Here is a 20,098-nt window from a genome sequence, read left to right as displayed (position 1 = left end):
CCAAAAATAATTGTACTCATGTAGCTTGTTTGTTGGCTCTTTCAAACATTTCAAGTATGAAATAATGACAAAATGGGTTACGAAATGGCAGTAAATTTCACTATCACACAAATTTCTTCATCCAGACTATTTTAGTTCTGCCACCCTGAGATTGCATAGGATGCCTTTAATTAATTAAGTTTGTGTATAAAAGATTTATTTTGAGTCAACCCAAGAATGTCCTCATGACATCTGCTGTTTCCACCTGTCTTTCTTGTTCTGTCCGCCGGGGGGCGCTCTTGTGTCCATCCTGGCCTTTATCCTGGGCGACTTGGAGTGCAGCTTGGTGAAGATTTCCCGGAACTTGTTTTCCGGGAAGAGGGTCTCCAGGATCCCCTCCAGGACGACGTAGAGAAGCCTCCTGTTCAGCCGCGGGTACTGGCACATCTCGAAGACGCGCGTCACTCCTTTTCTCGTCGTCTCGGCACCAATCACGTGCTTCAACTCATCTGGGTAAGGAAGACAGGAAACTTGAGTATAAAACAAGAAATGTTTCTAAAAGAAAGCTATCTAGGGGTCAAGATGGGAATAGCTGGTGGTGTGAAGGTGACGATAATGTGTTACTCAAATAATTGGTCCCCTTGGTGACTTAATTTGGATCAATGCTAACAAAACTGAACATAAGGTTATGTCTCCAACACCCATCAATCATGATGCTGCAGTGTAAACCTAAGCAAAATTTTTATCAGAAAAGACATACAAGCCCTGAGTCTTGATTATTACTTGACATTGCCTCATACATGTATATATATAAAACAGGCTTTACAAGTGGATTTCTGTCAGAAATCCCAGAGATTCTGTATTCTTCTATTGTATTTCTTTATGTCCTTAAGAAGTGAGTAACACATGAGCACCTGGGATGCTGCCCAGCATTTTCGTCTTGGCGGCGACTCTGGTCCTCATACAAATGTTCTTCTCTCTGATCTCTGCCGGGTCAGCCAGGACTCCGTTTGGCCAGAACGCATCCCTGGGAAATAAAGTAATGATATATTTTGTACAGCAAAGTATACTTTGGTGGTAATAGGTTCATGTGCACTGCAGTAATAGGTTTGCTCCGCTCCGCACAGGTTCCGGCACAGGGTTGTCAGACATAAAAAAAAGAAAAGATACAGCTTCTTTTGTATTGTAGGCTGGTTTTGGCTTTTTATTGGTTTTACCCAAAACATAAAGAGGAACATAAAGAGGTGCCTCACATAGCTTGTTATTGGGCTATTTCAAACACTTCAAGTATGAAACAATGGCAAAAATGTGCTAAGAAACAGCAGTAAATGTCACTATCAGACAGATTTCCTTATCAAGAGGACTAATAAGGCATAAGTCAAGTCAAGTAAGTCAAGTCTCCTCTCACCTGAACTGTTTGACGTACTCTGCGACCTGCTCTGCGGAGGTGAGCACGCCGACCTGCTCCACGATCTTGCGGTTCATCTTGTCCCCGAGGATGGCGCGGATGATCTGCTGCAGCAGGGCCACGATCTGCCGCCGCAGCCACTGGTTCTTATCCTTCAGGTCAAACACCTCGTCCATCAGCAGCAGCATGATGCGCAGCGGAATGTTGTCATCGATCTGGGGGAAACAAACAAACAAACAAACAAACAAGTCAACATCTGCAGTATGATGCGCAGCGGAATGTTGTCATCGATCTGGGGGAAACAAACAAATAAGACAACAATGGCTGGGATGACCTGGCAAACAAGTCAACACAGCAGAATGTTGTAGTCAATCTGGGGGAGACAAACAAACAAACAAACAAACAAACAAATCAACATAGGGGAATGTTCTTGTCAATCTGGGGGCAACAAAGGAACAAACACACAAGTCAACAATTGCTGGGATAAACTGGCAAATTAAGTCAGTAAAGTGGAATGTTGACTTACATTGTCTTCGATGTGTGCCGAGACTTTGCAGTCGTCATATCCTTGTGGGGACTTCAAGACCTACAAAAACACAGAAACACTTTCAACACTTTAACATTACTCAATAAATCTCATATGATATCACAGTCAAGCCATGCAAAAAAATTTTGACTTTAAGATTTACAGTTTACGTACATCAACAAGATGTACAAACTACACTGCAAGCAACAATATGGAAAGTTGTTACAGTTTGTTACCTTGTTGCCAATCTTGCCGAGTTTGTCTGACACAGAGTCTGATACTTTCCCCAGGCCGTCGGAAACTTTCCCCACACCCTCAACCAGGTTGTCCGGCATGGACTTGACCACGTTAAACGTGTTCCTGACTGAGTTCCGCAGTGGGTTCACCAGCGTATCCATCTGTCAACAAACGTAGGAGAGTCAAATCATCTCTTGTATCTACGATAACTTTATCCAGTAGCAGCATGCATACACCAGAGGTTAGTGACTCTACGTCTGGACCAAGAGGCTGTGAGTTTTTGAATCTCGGCCATTCTCGCCCGACTTCCATGCTACTGGAAAGGGTCACAGTGAGTCCTGTGGTCCATTGTTTAGTGTGATGGTCAAAAAGAGCAAGGTGAAGTGAATAGAAATACAGGTACATTTGTAAGTGTAGGCAGACTTCCTGTCAGTCTTTGGTTACACCATTTCCCTCCTCACCTCCTTTGATTCCACTGTACTACTAGTATTAAAAATATCTATGGACACAAAAGCAAACACATAGTCAAACACACCCAAAACACAACCTTCATACACAGAGGTAAATGTGACAAAGGAGTATGCCTGCCTACCTTTCTAGCCAGTTGACCTTTGCCCTTGTTGTAGGCCTTGTTCTCCAGAAAATCCAACATGGCTTCCTTCATCCCCGGGTTGTTCTTCAGAACATCTTCACACAGTAACGTCTGGAGGGTACAAGAAGGGGTTTCAGAACAAGGCAATCAGAGATGGCAGACTTCGTTCCCTTGCCAATACAGCTTCAAGACCCTTCCAATTAGACACACACGACATACACACACTGTCAGTCACACACACACACACACACACACACACACACACACACACACACACACGACACACACACACTGTCAGTCACACACACACACAGACACACACACAAACACACACACACAGTCAGTCACACACACACACAGACACACACACACAAACTGTCAGTCACACACACACACAGACACACACATACACACACTGTCAGTCACACACACACACAAACACACACACACACACACACACACACTGTCAGTCACACACACACACACACACAGACACAGGCAGACACACATACATGCTGTTACAAATAACTAAAGCCTACTAACCTGCAAATACTGGTTCAGCTCTTTTCTCCTCTTCTCCAAAAACTCCTTGTTGAGATTTTTAAACGTCTTCTTGGCAGGAAGTTTTAGAGCGTACAGGGAGTCAAACTGTAAAGAGCAAAAACATGAAAATTTGGTCTAATATATTCGTGTAGGAAAGTACAGTAATTTAGATTTGTTTCATAGTAGCTTGTTGACTTTATACTTGTCTAGGAAAAGATTTGTACTTACTTCTAACTGATGGAATCATCACATTCTACAGAGGTCTTCTCAAAAACCTAGATAAAATATTTGAAAAACAGTATTTCCTAACATCTTGTTGACAATACATACTTTGTCCTTGAGCCTCATGTGAAGGTCGTGGAAGTCGCTGTATCTGCGGAACGTGTCCCAGACCTCCTCCTCGATCGGCGTCTCTTTCCTCACATTGATGGCGTACAGCGCGTACTGCTTCCCATGCTCCTTACAAATTCCTTAGGGAAACAACAGACGAGTCCTTTCTTTAATCTGTCCAACTGATAGTTGTCTATACATGTACTGTTCGTTACGCATATAATTCACTGTAAATTCGTAAAATTTTACTGTCATGGAGGGTGTATTTTGCAATTACTACTTCCCATGCTCCTTACAAATTCCTTAAAAGAAACAACAGTCATTTCTTTAATCTGTCGGGTCTGATAGTTGTCTATCCTCCAAGGAACCGTTTTCCATCAGCAACATCACATTTTTGCTCCCAGATATCAGTAAGCTATGGAATGGATTGATTAAACTGACTACAATTTAAAAGAATGATCAGAAAATTGATTTCAAATTCGGTTCAAATTCTTGAAATTACACTGGATGCTTTTAAGGTCCTTAACTGTACCTAGAGGTAAATAATCTTACTGTACAGGTATTACATACACAACTCATCAGGTACACAACACGAACAGGGCTGGCTAAACTCTCACCTGTCTGCATGATCTTGGCAGTGAGCTTGATCTGGTCCTCTCTGATTGGGCTCTGCACAGAATATATAATATACAAAACTTTAATTCTAAATTTATACACACAAATATAGTATATTATACATTTAACTTAACAGCCTCTTTTCAGCAATATACAGATTGACAAGTGAGGTAATACAATGCGTTCTCTGTGTTATATCAAGTCAAGCCATATCAAAAAGTCGAAACATACTTACTAGCAACCATGATCCTGATCCTTCAAGAGCTGAAAAAAACCACAAAACCGATGAGTTATACGGAAAAATGTTTCCTTGCTTGAGACCTTTGCAGCGATACACACGTATGTACATGTAACTGTACATGTAGCCCACTTTCAAATACATAAAGGAAGGGGCAATGTGATCCAAGATCCTAACGGGCAAAGAAAGCCTAAGGCTGACAAGAAATCTTTTTTAGGAATGAGAACATTCAAACAACTCGAGATCAGACTTACAAGCTCACATACCAATGGCTAAACACCAGTGCATTGCAGTGAGAACTACATACACATAATAAAAACATGAAATTCTCTACCAGAAATTGTTGGTACTGTAGAGACAGTGATCAGCTTCAAGGCAAGGCTGGATGAATTCTGGCACAAGACAAACGCGACATGAACTAAGGGTGACACGACAGGTTTAGACCTTGTTTCACCGAAGACTCCTTACAGACTATGCTCAAGGAATGTAAGCAAGGAGCAAGGTCAGCACCTGGGCTGAGCAAGAATGCTGTCATACTCATACATGTACACAGATGTACACATGGAGGGGAAAACATCTGGCTAAAAGGAAAACAAAACCTCTCTACGGACTGCAGATTAGAATATCTACTTTACTTCATAAATAAACACACCAGAGATGACGTACATGTATGGAAGCCAAAGGTATTATATATTACACCATTTCTGTTCCTTGGTTCTCATACATTCTAAAGTAACATGAAAACAGAAGAGAAAAAGAACTCAAATCTGCTAAATAATATTCATGCTCTGTAACAATCTATACCAAGAAACAGACCATACTCTTGGACTCTGTTTTTGAGTTGATCTTCCGGTTAAGAAACATTTATTCTTTAGTTCCAAGAATCGATAGATTGAATTGCTGTGGCCTACAGGAATGTGAACTCCATTTAGCATTAACGTTACGAGCACACGTAGCACACGTACCCAGAAAAGCACTGCTGAGTTCAGCTAACACCATTCCTGATGTTTGGACCTAATGCAGCTCAGCAGGTTAATCCCTTGCCTTATCTAATCCATGTTCCGACTTTCTGCTGGACCTCTTGATCTTTCAACTTTTTGTTTGAGTTCACGCACATTGAGTTGCTCATAACAAAAAAGCAGGAAACCTTCGTCTACTTCTAAGAATGTTGCTTCTTAACGTTCTCCTAATAACCTACAAATGCAACTCCGTAACCAATTAAGAATAAGGAGCCAAACCACTACTTAGTGCTAAAATTTAGTTAACTTTAAGGGTTGCAAAGGTTGCCACTTGGCACCAAATTTGTGTTGGTTCTGGGGTTAGGCAACAGGGAGAAGGTTAAAGGGTGAATCATAGAATCAGTACATGTATGGGCAAGTCAGGGAAGGTCCTACATGTGTGACAGGGGACATAGGTACATCTATGGACTACAACGAACATTGGGAACAGGAATCAATGGATACATGATTTTCACCACATGCTGTACATGATTGTACAATAGGTGTAATTTTGATCATTTGGATAATTTCTTCATTTTGCCACAAGATTGGAAATGGAGGAGACTAGATTATTAGTGCAGTGGGAAATGTGATTCTTAGAATTGTGCAAATTCAATATGAACAATCAAGTGGTGGATCGTCAGAGTTAGATATGGCAAATGTCAGAACTTACTATTTTTGGCTAGTGTTGTAGTTGAAAGAATTGTAGCACGCAGATCAGCAAATGCAAAAACAATGCAAATCACTGTAAGTGCCTTTCAGTTAGTGATACATAAAACACATGCAACAAAAAATAATCATTGCATACTGTCAAATGACAACACAATTTGGAGAAGTATGCGCAAAAAAATAATTCTATTGTATTAGTCCAGCCATCAACCAAGTTGATTAGTTAGAACATAAAATTTGAGAGGTGTATCATAGGTGAGTTGTATGGAATGCATGTGTCTGGCATGTCCCAAGTATGCAAATGTGTACTAGGTAAAATGCTACATCTATTTATGTAACTATGCGTTTCTTTGTTTATTCATTTGTGATGATTGTGTTTATTGGCCCAATGCTAGGGTCATTGAGAAGTTCCTGCTCTGAGATGCTCCATGTTCGAAATATGCAAATATGAATATGCAAATGTCCTAGTCAAAATGTGTGTGTGCTATCTAGGTCTGTCAGTTTGTGGTTTAATGTTTACCTTTGATGCCCTCCTGGCCCAACCTCTGTGTCCTTGAAACTTTTTAGCTCTGAGATGTCCCAAATATGCAAATGTAAACATGCAAATGTCTTAATGAAAAGAGTGTACTAGGTGTCAGTTTGTGGTGGTTTATTCATTTATATCTACCTTCGATGCCCTCCTCCGGGTCTGGCCCAACCTCCGGGTCCTTGAGAAGTTCCAGCTCTGCCAAAAGCTTCACGTAGGCAGGCGATCGCTTGAAAGCCGGGTAAAACTTGTCCTCTTGCAGAATGGAAAACACCTTGGGAGTAAACAGACAACATTGGGGATCATTGCAACATGAGTCCAAATCTACACTTGGCAACAAGTAACTGAATATCCTTGTCGTAATAACAAAAGGGCCATGCAAGAGTATTACTGTAAAACAAGTACATGTTTTATCAAAACATACTTTTTTGTTTATAACATTTTTATGGAGAAACAAGCTTTATATCGTACCCTTTTCTGAGCTTCATCAAATATCCCAGCTGTCGGTGTGTCCTTGATGATGCTGTTGTAGATAGACTTGACTAGGCTGTCCTCAAGCTTCACTCTTGGGGAGGCCTGAAAAGATAGACAAAACATCATTTTGTGTCATCAATGCAGAATTTGATAATTTAAAAGCATGCTACAGCCTACAAGCCAATTATAAGTTGTCTTTGCCCAATAAAACTGAGTATATGGTTGCGTGAAATATCAGATGCAGACAAATGCAAATGTGAGACTTGATTTTACAAAAAACTTTGAGTAGACCTAGTTTCATCGGGGTGTTTCAGCATAGAAATGCCTTTTTAAAAAGATAAAATGGAAGAAAAATCAAATTTGGCCATGACTCATACAATTTCTATACCCTATAGCAACTCAGAAAAAAAGTGTTATTGCTTCTCTACTACAATTATTTTGAATTATGGCTGTTGGTACCTTTTCTGACAGATACTGCTCGTAAATGTTGAGCGCGGCTGCCCTGAGCATCTCGTAGTCAGGCCCCCTGGAGTCGTTCTGGATCTGCATAGTCGCTGACACCCGGAAACCCTCCACGGTCAGCCAGAAAAACACGTACCCTTGTCGACCGCTCGCCGTGAGAAAATCTGTCAGAGAAGAACAACAGGAACAGTTTGTTTGTTTATTTGCACAAGAGCAATAAAAAATTATACATAATACATGTTGATGGAGGTTACACATCCAGCCTCCAGGTAAACAGTACTCATTGTCAAGGAAATTCAAACTCTACTACTGGATTAATTACGGAGATAATTTTCGCACGTTTCGAGTGGCATCCACCACTCTTCCTCAGCATCACTAATGAACAGTTGATGCGAATTTTTTACACAAGAGATGAATGAGAGTTAAACAGCTTTTGACATGTATACTCAACAGTATGTTCATGCAGTTTGTTGTAGCAGTCCTTACCTATGAAGTATGACAAGGCTACGTTGTTAATTAATGCAACATCTAGTGGCAGCTGGTACAGCCAGCCCTCCCGTATCCCCCCTATCTCGTCTGTGTCCTGGTGGGAACAACAAAACAGTCCACGTGTCAGCAGAAAACAGTACAGTTTCTTCAGATTGGTTAATCTATACACACCGGATACAGTTGTTGCATACACTTTTGCTACAATTATAGCTGTTTTATAACAGTACTGGTTGTTTGTATGGCTGCTACCTTTGCCATCTAACAGGATGCCATCTATAAGTGCCCCAACTATACAGGTACCCCTGCTTTTTCCAGATTTGTCTTGAACAAATCATTTTTGACAAGATGAAGAGATCTGCAAACTTATTTCAGTGTCTAGAAGTGGTCTCTTGGCCATGTACTGGGTAAATTTATTTTAAAAAGTACCATGGAAACTGCGAGGTAGTAACAATAGGAATTCAGCACCATGGACAGTGCCATTCCTTGGTACATACTGGATACAGTTGCTGCATACAGTTTTGTTGCATGTTGCTGTTTTCTAACAGTACTGGTGGGTTGTTTGTATGGTTGCTGTACTCACCACAGGAGGAGAGTCAGTGTCCCCACTGTACAGCTGCTGTACCCTTCTCTCACACAGCTGTTTTACAAACATCAAGCTGTTCAGCTGCTGTTTTGTATCAGAGTCTGTCAGAAAGGAAGGAAGAAAAACTGTTCAACTACATGTAATGTTTGAGTCACCCCTCTAATATTCTGAATAAAGTAAATGAATAAACTGAACATACACCCTTTATGCTATCACATTAATATGAGAACAAGTGTCTGACTTTACTCAATCTCAAGTACAAGTAATACATACCGTCTCCGCTTGTGTCTCTTGCTCTTGTTTTGGCGATTTCGGCATCGACCCTCTCCATGACGGCCTCCAGTTCCCCGATCTCGTCTCCACACTTGATGACTGTCAGGAATGCCTCGTTTACAAAACAGGAATCCTTGATCTGGAAAACAACATTAAGGCCATTCAATACCTTATTACATGTATGTTTACTGAAGAAAAACATATTGTTTTTGCTACATTTCTAGTTCTTCTTCTCCAAACAGTGACCTCTGACCTGACCAAACAGACCATCTCTCACCATGGTAACTGGTGTTGGGTTACATAATGTTGCAATTTTATAGTAGGAGGGATGTGTTTGAGTAGGAATTAACAGAGCAGACCATATGCGAAGGTAAACATTATGCATTTGCTTTGCATATGTTACTTTTCCAGTTTTTCCTGAATTTATCACTGATTATAAGTATGATTTTACCAAGAGGATATCATCAAAACAAAGTGCTGGGAGGAAGAGTACAGACTTTCTCTGAGACTCTTCTCATAATGACCTTCCAATTCAGCATTATTTTTTTGCAATAATCAAAGAACCAAGAAATCAACTTGGTGAGACTATGGCTTGAACAGGAATGTGGAAGGCATTTATCATTCATGTTACAAGAACATGCAGGAATGAAAACACTTCCGCTAACAAATCGATGAACCAACAACTTGAATTGATATGGCCTACAGCAGCCATTTTGATGGATTCAAACTCACACTTAAACCTAGTCACATGCAGCCAACACTTAACATGCAGATGGCATCACCATGCTGCATACATAACATCCCCGGGCAGACATGTGAGCGTTAGATAAATCAACGGAACACTTTCAGGGGCTCAGAGAGAAGATGAGATGAAACGGTTGCCACTTATGGTTCTACGTGTGATCAAGCAGAAGGAGTCAGTGGGGTCGACTGTTCTGAATACATGAGATACATGCTAAGTGTGCTGCTACTCCATACAAGCACATCAGCATAACATACTGTGCCTGAACGATACCCATGTGTTGGGCGTCTCTCGGGTACAAAGTATAAAGAAAAATTTATTTCAGGTCCTGCAAGTACACATGTACACAGTGCTCGAAATGTGCCCAACCTACAAAGTTGGGTGCACAAAAATTGTTTTGGGTGCACCATATAAGATAAAATAAATAGACTCAGCAAAAACTAATTATGTTTTATTGCTAAAGAAAAGTATTATAGCAACAATTTCATTATTTTTCTGACACTTAGATGTTCAGAATAACTGTATACTACTATACATTTAACATATTTACATACCTAAACCTACTAAAATACTTGGGTGCACTGGTGCACCCACAGAAAAAATTGGGTGCACAGCTCCAAATTTGGGTGCGCTAAGGTGCACATGCACCCAGTATTTTGAGCCCTGTTGTGTACATGTACATTGTATGTACCCTGTACTACATTTGTACATACACATTGATTGTATGGGGATCATTCAGTAATAGTTTCTTCCACAAATTGGCAACATTCCCAGACAGAAGTGTGACAAATTCTCAGGAAAGATTCTGAACACGATACACACGCAGCGCTATTAGCAGAAATCAGCTGGGAACACGATTACAACCCCTCTGACGGGCATGTAATCCTGATTAATTACTGTGTAACCAAATGACAACCGTGCGTCTTTATCTTTTACCAGTTACCTGATGGAATTATAGGATTATTGCTACAGTTTTGCATATAATCAGGCCAGGCTATATCAAACACCTAGCTGAAGGCATGTGATTTTCTTTTGGGTATGTAAAATTATTATGACAGCAAACTTTTCATTTTGTCAAAGAAAACAGTCTTCATTGGTGAAATTCTACGTGAATATGACCATTTAATGACTTTTAGTTATAAATATTATTGTTTCATGACATGTGCGTTACAGGAAACCAAATGCCACATAAACATACACACACACACAGAAAGAGACATACACACACACACAGAAAGAGACATACTGTATACTACTATGTTTCCTTGCTATACATTGTGTACATATACATTGTGTACATGCACATACACACACAAACATACAAAGAAGTCCCATCTCTCATGTTGGAAATTACAGTTCAAACTTGCTTGATAAAGTTTGAGTGTTGAAATTGGATGCTGGGTTAGCAACAACTGTCAAGTGATTGCTAGTAGAACAAATGCATGCAGGCAAGCTTTAATTCTTGTAGTTGCTTTCAACTGGAACTTGAAAGATTTTGACCTGAAAAGTGGCATCATCTTGTTGTCTGACAGTCTTTGTTGGGGACTAGACAGAACAAGAAAGAGAAACAAAGAGACAGACGAGGAGTAAGAACAAGAGCGACAGAAAAGAACACAAAACAGTAAAGCAAAGAGGCAACACAGGACCAAAGAACACAATTACATGAAGCAAAGCAGTAAGCAGAAATAAAAGCAAGGATTACAAAAGAACATTCAGAACTCACACTGGGAAGAACAAAAATTTGACATAAGTTTTAAACCATCACTGTCAGGGGCTGATTGGGCCTCCTCCACTAGACCTTATAGCCAAACACCTCTAACTCGAGAGAACCATTCACAATCTAATAGGAGCTCAGGGTTCTTTATCACTCTGAAAATCAGCCTGATAGAAGCCCGGGGTTCTCTGTTACTTTGGAAATCAGAAAACAGACAGTTCTAATTCTATTTCTGACAATAGTACATTTGCATGAATCAACAGGATTACATTATAAAAAGATGTTCCCAATTCTCCTGACTTAGAGGCGTTGGTCATCAAGCCCCTAGGGCGCTTGACCAGTGGAAGGGCTGCTAGCAGCGTGATATAGTCAGGCTAATTTTTGTGTCTGTGTAAGTGCTTACCAGCCACACGGCAGTCTGGTTGACGTAGTCTGGGTCGGAGAATGTGCCGATTGTCGGCAGAATCATTCCATTCACCAGGATCTCCTAATGGGTGTAGTACAGAAATATGTTACATTTAGACAAGTAAAAGGAACATTTATAGAATTCAGTATCTTCTGCTTAAGGAAATGGTCCCACATTTCTGTCTAGTGGAACACAGAGCAGTATGTTTCCTTGCTATACATTGTGTACATATACATACAATAGATCCTTGCTTTTAATCAAGCAATAACTGCTATAAAGGTGCACTGACCCTGACAATGAACCTGAAGGGTTTGTTGTGGAAGTCCTCTGGTGGCAGCAGCAGATAAAGCAGCACCTCAGACAGGTCCTGTAGGTATTCTGGAACACAGCATGGTAAGGGTTAAACTGTGGTACATGTAACTCAGACTGTGATACAGCTTAGGTAAGGTTATCACACCTGTATCAAGCATTACCGAGGCCCGGGTACATGTATGACAGAGAGGGATATCTTACCTATTTCTCTCTGGTCTGATGTGCAGATCAAGTCTCGGCAAATGGTTTTTTCCATGTCTGCCTCAAGGTCAAAGAAGATGCTCTCAAGGTCGTCCTGCGGCCTCGGAGTACCATCTGTACAAGAAAATTATAGATAAAAGCTTTATACACTCTTACTCTTAAGAAATACAGAATGATTCAACTATCAAGCAGATGTTCACATATAACATACAGTTAATCATGTCTCTGTATTAGACCCTACCTGTTCCTTCTAACCTAAAGTATCTGAGCCAGATCAAAATTTTCAAGACAAGATATTAACTAGGGAGTGGAATTGAGTTCCCATTTTGGGGCTTTCACTGTGCAATGCAATCAGGACGATGTCAGCCCTACAGTTGTGACAGTATTTGACCTGAATGTACAGATGACTTACCAGGGTTTTTCTCAGCCTTCAGCACCTTTTCCTGGGCCTTCCTGAAGAGTCTGAGATGAGAAGCAAAGTCGTCCACCAGTCTGGTGGTGAAATATGGCACCCATTCTACTTCTTTGGATCTGGACAGTCACAAACAGTCAGGAGTTAGACATGTACATCAATGAAGGATGGACATCTAGGTAGAGCATTATGTAATACAAAATACATCAACTAACATACTGGATAAATTCTCAAAAGAGTCAGACATTTCAGGTAGCATCCTCCATCTTTCATCTGTAAGTAGAATGTTATTGATGAAAGATCATCATTATTTATCATACTCAATTAGATACTCAATTAGATTGACACTATTTTTTCTGTGGTGTCTTGATTTATGTCCCATACATTTGGTATTTTGTCTTATAAGCTCTCACATGGGCGGGGCAAATAAAGCACTGCATAAAATTTGATGTTTAAGCATATCTTATTATTAAGCATGTGCATGTAAAGGCCCTGTTACTTCAGTTGAAAACTTCCTTTATTGATATAATTAGATACAACAAGGGTTCCAGTGTAAGTTTGTGACATGAAGATTTACTTGTTAGCAAAAGCAATGATGACTCTTTGGGTCATGAGCCTGAGGTCGTGCAGAAAGCCCTCGTCGTCGCTGATCTTGTCATGGTACCAGTTCTGGACGTAGTCCCGGAATGTGTAGTCTAACACCTGTGTGAGAAAAGGACACGGCTTGGTCATGTAATACATCACAAAACTAGAAAAGTAACATTTGCAAAGCAAATGTATAATGTTTACCTTCGCATATGGTCTGCTCTGTTCATTCTTACTCAAATGCATTCATATATGGTCAAACAGGAGTATAAATCCCTCCTACTATAAAATTGCAACATTATGTAACCCAACACCAGTTACCATAGGTTTTCGTTCAGTAAACATAACGATAATTTTCTGGCAAACACAGAAAGTGTACCACCACATGCCACATTGGGCGAAACCAAATGCTATGATGCTGAAATCCCAACAGGCACACAGACACACATACAAACAGACACTGTAAACATACAGATCTAGACAGAGTGAGACACAATACAGACCTCTCGAAGTGGCTCATCAATAGTGCTGGATCCTGTCAGTCTCTGGTCTGTTTTGTACTGCCTTGTTTTCTGTGCCTCTTCCACAAGCTGTGTAGCCATAACACAAGAAATCAAAGACTTACACATCTCCATGAAGTATTTTGAGTGGTTTCGGATTTCTAAATCTATTCATCATTAATTTATTGTAAATCTCATGCTGAATCTGTGTATATTTCACTATCACTTCCTCCCAGGTTGCAGGGAGACCATTTTGTCCTCTGGTTTGACCTTCCTGTCAATCTGCAGTTACACCATTTACTACTCAGTTTCTGTGACTCGAATGTATCAAAATAACAATGGCCACACACACGTAAAAAAAAAAAAACCAAATCACATTCAAAAGGGGACAAAATGAAACAATAATCTTTAAAAGCCGATAACCAACAAATTAAACTGTTGCGGCCAAAGCTCCAGAACATATCACCGGAAAATGTGGGCAAATGGCGTCCCGAAAGTCTGAGTAACAGCCGACGCTGGTAATGGAACTGAACTGGATGACAAATCCCCAATCCAGCCGCAGACATGAGCTTGAGTCTGTTACCCGTCCAACTGATGGCCTCAGTCACATCCAATGTGAATGAGGAATGCCGGCGGAATACATTACAGCAGTGTAGGGCGATAAAATGTTGATAATGGGGCCGTGGGATTCAGACCAGGGATTTTGCACTGATGGTACTGATGTGTGCTCAACTCTCTTTCTGTAGCCGAGGGTTTATTTAGGCCTTCCGGCGGCTTTATGTTTTGCGGTCCTTGATTTGGTTTTATAGCATCATAAATTCAACATCATAACCTGAGTTGGGATTAGGTACGTAGTAGTTGGTGCATCCTCCAGTCTATTTTGTACATCATGCATAGTCTGGGCATGTTTTGCCTGTCCTCTTGTGACTCCATGACACTTTTAGCACCCCATTCATGGTTTGTACATAATCTTGCAGCTCCAGGTTCTGTACCCTCTCCAGTTGTGTACAATTTATTACATGTATAAGCTCATAAAACTACAGTAAGAGTAATGTACATGTACCTTTGGTATTCCATCGTAGGTCCTCTCTAATCTGTTGACTGATCTCTGCTGCAGCTCTACAATAGACTCCTCCTTCCCCCTTCTGTACAGTACCACAAACGCCCTGTAGGAGATAAACAAGGTAATCAGGGATGGCAGACTTCACCCCCTTACCTATACTGCTTTGTCATGGACTCTTACAGTCTCACAGTTACAAACAAGAATTTCAGCACTGAGGATGAGTGGCAATGGTGCATTATTCATTTATCGTGTACATTAGGGAATAAAAGAAATATGTATGAAGACATATAACTACACATACTGCGTCACACACAAAATTGGAGTTGAGATTTCATAATTCAAAATAGATTATGGTAATTAAGACCTTATTTCCATAATAAATGACTCGATGGAGACAAATAAAAAACTATCATTTACATAAACATATTTCATGGAGGTATGATATCTCTGAATTCTTGTAATTTTTTTTGCTGCTTTGATTGTCACCAAATAAGATGAGTTACTATGAAGTCTCAAGCATAAAGAAATAATGGAAGAGGTTTCTGAACAGATTTCGATACATGTACGTCCTGCATTCTGCTTGGTGCAGGCAAAATTTGTCTGGTGCAGGTAATTTTTTATGTTACACGCACCAATACAGACTGCATATGTACATAATTTAACAGGACTTAGAAACAAATAGCAAGGTTGAAAGAACCAACATGCACACATAGGGAGCTTCCGGCTTTGTGTTGATCTATAAACATCCAACCTACATTTTGTTTTACATTGACCATCCTACAAATAAACATTCATAAAATCAGTGAATCTTTCTTTCGAAATTATACTCAGTACAGATTACATTTTAATTTTTTTTTTATTATTCCAACATGTAATCACCAGACGTGGTGACGGCACACTCAAGTCAAGTCACTACTACATTTTAATTCAATCTGTTATTATCATTAAGGGATCCAATGTAATGTCAGGGCTGCAAAAATATTCTGCATAAGGACATCTGCCAGATATTTACATTATAATTTATTCTATTCCTTAAAACAATAACCACAGAATGACATACATTGACATATATTATTGCTCCTATATTACGCTTTCAAGGAAGCACAAACCATAAGATAATCTGAAAGGCAGCTTGTTTTAGTGTACTAGTTACATGTCAAGTGGGTCGCCTACATCACTAACTCTACACTATAATCTCCTTGCCTACATTCATGAACAAGTGACATATTTTTTCCTTTGAAAAGCAACTGGCCGCGACTTTACTTGACAGCTACTATTACACATACTCAAACAGACCAAAGATATCAGCCATGCAGTGATGGTCTTTTTATACAGTTGCATAAGCAAGCACCTGCGTCACAGGTAAGCACACGAAACAAAGGGCTTCCTGTTCTTGCAATTGCTTTCACCAAATAAGGAAATGCACATCGACTCAGGTGAATTCTATATTTGTCTACTCTACATGTGGGTGGTTTGAGTATACTTTTGTACTTTCCATGTTATGTAAATGTTACACGTTTGAAGTCCAAGTCCAAACTATTAATATTTACAATTCTTTACAAGTGTTTTGAAATGGCCAAAATTTGAAACACAAGAAAAACAACATAACATATAATTTGGATCAATCTAGTTTGAAGGATAAATGTACCATAAACATTAAAAATAATAAAAAGAATATTCAGGATATATTGCTTATGATTCAATGTGCTGAAAAAAAACACTTCAAGGTTAATCATTTAACCATGTAAACTTTCAAAGGTCATATATCAACACTGTAAGATAACCAAGAAATGAATGCACCATGTTTTGTAACAGTACAAGAATCGGGGCTCGAAATACATTGTACTTTGTAAGTGTAATTTTGTACTCACCCCACAAGGAAGCAAACCAGGTACAGAACCAGGAAAACTCCGCCAAAGGGTCCAAATGTCCCCACAAACAGCACCAACGCCAACCCTCCCCACGCAACCGTCGATAATGAACTGTCCCCCTGAAAACAAGACACACAGGGGGAGTTATAATGAACTGTCCCCTCGCAACTGAAGCCAGGAAGTTAGCACAAACAATAGAATAAGCAGTGCAGGTTTTGTGTCGTACCTCATTTATTATTGAGTGTCAAAACAGTCGGTATTTGCATGACTAAGATCAGATTTACACGCAAAAACCTGACTGTACGAAAACTGAGTATATACACATGTGACATATAAATATAACTGCATACATCAACTTTTTCCTGCAGGTAAATCCGATGTTGCAAATCGGATAGCACCCTGGCTACAAAATTAAGTCCATTCAAACTTAAAATTTCATTTGATTCACAGACAGTAGAGTTTGTCACAGTGAGCACAGCAATGTCTGACGTTGCACAGACATAACACGAACACTAACTGGACTAGCAAGATTTCAGAATGTGTGATCATATTACAGGTTAATGGTATTATGGTATTACATACAATAGACTATACATGGCATGACAGCAAGAAGACAAACAAGGAAGCAGATCACAAAATACCTGACAGTATTGACTATTAATGATTAATAAATGTATATACTTTATTTTATTCTATTCACATGGATTTTTGAGCATTGGATAGGAAGCACTTGTGCTCATGTGAATCCGCTGCTCATAAAACATAATACAAATGTTGACATAGAGATGACATAAAGTATAACATAAACTTATATACTTTGAAGATACCTTGAAGATTCCTAGGTGACCAAATATCATATATTTTGCATTCAGTGCCAAGCTTTTTATAGAATAATTTCTGAAATTGGCATCCAACCAAAATTGCAATGTATTTCTCTGTCCACAACACATCCTGTCATGTGATATTTCTTATTTTCTATCTGCATATTTTTAAGAGAGTCAAATCTAGAAACCTCCTTGCTAATTTGGTCTAGTTAAAGTAACCTACTAAAATAATATATGATTTCAGCTGTCATTCTGTACAGTCAGGGCATGAACTTCAACAGTAAAATAAGAATTACCACACGAATTTCAATCTATCTTGATTAAGTGTGCTTTACTGAATGCAAAATTTCTCAACATAATTTATTTTGAAGAAATCAAGATATAGCTTTCCCCTCAGATCTAAATATAGGATGCGTGAATACAGACAGTCAAAAGTAACCTAACACTCGTAGACATATGACAACAGTCGTATAGCAGTCATATATAAATGGTGCAAGACTAGAGACACTGAAATATAATCTACGTAGATAATTACCGGGTGACCCTCCCCCGACCTTGTTCGGTCAGGCTAATATTCTACACTAACATAACGCCGCCTTCTTCCGTAAACTGGGCGGTTTCAGCAACACAAACAACAGAAATGGCTAGCATAGGGTTGACATTGGCAAGTAAAACAGTTCGTTTGGCGATTAGATCGTTCCTTTCTGCTGTCAAATGGTAGGAGGGACAGCAGTCGACCTGAGAAAAATCAAAATCTGGTGATATGTCACAAGGGGCAAGCACGGAAACGGGCAGTGCCGATCGCCATTTTTGCCCGCTGTGGCCCCAAAACAGCGCCCAGGAGCCCTAAAAATTTGCGAAAATGTTAAGGATACGTACCATTTTCCTTTGCATATCTAAATATCTCCTTCTAGAGAGCACATCGGCAGCATATGTGATGTTTTTCACGGTCCTACGTTGCTGATGGCCGAGTCGTCCGCCATGTTGGATCGTCGGCCCATAAATACAGCGGCCTGATTGGCTGACAGGTGCCATCGATTTCTTAACCAATGGGGAAGCCTCTTTTAGATGTGACGGTAGGATGAGATCCACACGCTGATTGGCTGTTCTTTACAATACTGAAGAGTGAAAGGAAGTGGATTTGCGGCCTCTTCAAAGAGGTCACTTTCCTTTTTATAGACTTTCTACAAAGAAATTCTTTTTACTATTATACAATTTCTACCGATTTATTTCTTAAGTTAAGACAATCTAATGATTAAACTAATGTATTGCGAGAATACACGTCGGTTTGCTCCAGAAATAATGACCCTTTTCCGATTTACGAAAAATATCCCGCGCTACAAGGATTTGAAAGTGAAAGTGTACAAGAATGATTGGTTGGGACTAGACAACTTTAGGGCTAGCTCATTATACTGCTCCATTGGGTTCGTCATAAATCTGAATGCTTGCATGCGCAGCACATCCAAATCAAAATAACCTATTTTCTGTCTCTACAATTTGACTAAACAGACTTAAAAAAATTGCAGCGACATTTCTTGCGTGCAGTTGATTTAGGAGAAGAAATCCCGAGGAAGCCCCTCCCTTATGAGCATTAACGGTTTGTCCCCGACTAGTGATGTCACTTCACCATCTGCCGCCCCAGCAACTGCGGACGCCTGTGTGTGGTTCATCCGGTGGCCGGGAGTCCTTCAGAAAAATCCCGTCGGCTCAAAGCGCCCAGAGTCACCGCAGGTGTACCCCGGCGACCACCGGTCGGATCGGGCAGAGGTGTAGGCGCGCGGGCCGGGACAGCGGTCCTGTTCTCCCGACGGAGGGGTTTCCCGGAACGGTGGGAGCGAGAAGGGAGGAAGGGAGCGCGCGAAAATGGTCGCCGAGTGGGTCTCATGCTTGGACAAACGGTAGGACTCTAAACCATCCTTATGTCATCTCGTCTTCCTCTAAAACCGCAGAGAAAAGGATTAAGGCGTGGACGTGTCTGGTAGAGTAGGCTGGTTTTGTGTAGAGGACATTGCTTGGCGTAAGTCTGGCGCGAACCTTTTCTCCGAATCGGCGGTTACGTACAGAGGGGAGGGGCACACACTTGAACACGGTTCCTTCTTCAAACTCACACGTGCGGGGTTTGATTTTTATCTCGGATAAAATATACACACAACCATTTTCCAATTTCCTACATGGCGACTCTAATTCCACGGCAATCCACTTTGTATGCAAAGAGCTGCGGTATCTTTTTCCACATCGCCACTGTTGGAAATTCACTTGGAAATTTTTATTGCTTGTGTCTGTTGCAATTGATAGTTATCTACTTACCTTTCAGATAACTACAGTTATCCGAGCATCGTAAGAATATATGGCGTTCTCATTTAGGACGCTAGGCGGCAGCACTTTACAGTCAAGATTAGAAGAAAGAATACCCAGAATGCCCCATTCAGCCTCGGTTTCGTTCTCTCTCATGTGTAGCGAGCTAAGGTTAACCTCAGCGAACACTGGGATGGGAAAGAACTGGGGTGGGACATATATTCTTACGAT

General features: G+C 40.3%; 2 protein-coding genes across 4 annotated transcripts in view; one reads left to right on the top strand and one right to left on the bottom strand.

Moving 5' to 3' along the window:
- Window positions 1–143: 143 nt before the first annotated feature.
- Window positions 144–18,577, bottom strand: LOC109474543 (sorting nexin-13-like). The gene is made up of 25 exons (XM_019774873.1): window positions 18,452–18,577; window positions 16,749–16,867; window positions 14,878–14,980; window positions 13,818–13,904; window positions 13,307–13,431; window positions 12,730–12,848; window positions 12,318–12,431; window positions 12,094–12,182; window positions 11,802–11,885; window positions 8,943–9,081; window positions 8,667–8,770; window positions 8,084–8,180; window positions 7,595–7,761; window positions 7,133–7,237; window positions 6,803–6,935; window positions 4,466–4,494; window positions 4,233–4,284; window positions 3,616–3,755; window positions 3,286–3,390; window positions 2,743–2,853; window positions 2,150–2,311; window positions 1,914–1,973; window positions 1,388–1,602; window positions 894–1,006; window positions 144–488 (listed from the first exon to the last, which is right to left on the bottom strand). The coding sequence occupies exons 1-25, from the start codon at window positions 18,464–18,466 to the stop codon at window positions 223–225; spliced, it is 2,853 nt and encodes a 950-aa protein (XP_019630432.1). The 5' UTR covers window positions 18,467–18,577; the 3' UTR covers window positions 144–222.
- A 632-nt stretch (window positions 18,578–19,209) lies between these two features.
- Window positions 19,210–20,098, top strand: part of LOC109474534 (rap guanine nucleotide exchange factor 4-like) — a 71,744-nt gene continuing 70,855 nt past the window's right edge. For all 3 annotated transcript variants that reach the window (XM_019774854.1, XM_019774855.1, XM_019774853.1), the window contains exon 1: window positions 19,210–19,470. In XM_019774854.1, the coding sequence (XP_019630413.1) occupies window positions 19,436–19,470 (35 nt within the window). In that variant the 5' untranslated portion in view covers window positions 19,210–19,435. The remainder of the gene's footprint in view (window positions 19,471–20,098) is intronic.

This window comes from Branchiostoma belcheri, unplaced genomic scaffold (genome assembly GCF_001625305.1).
Source record: "Branchiostoma belcheri isolate BF01 breed outbred unplaced genomic scaffold, Haploidv18h27 scaffold31, whole genome shotgun sequence".
Taxonomy (NCBI): Eukaryota; Metazoa; Chordata; class Leptocardii; order Amphioxiformes; family Branchiostomatidae; genus Branchiostoma; species Branchiostoma belcheri.
This window is presented reverse-complemented; position numbering and strand designations above follow the sequence as displayed.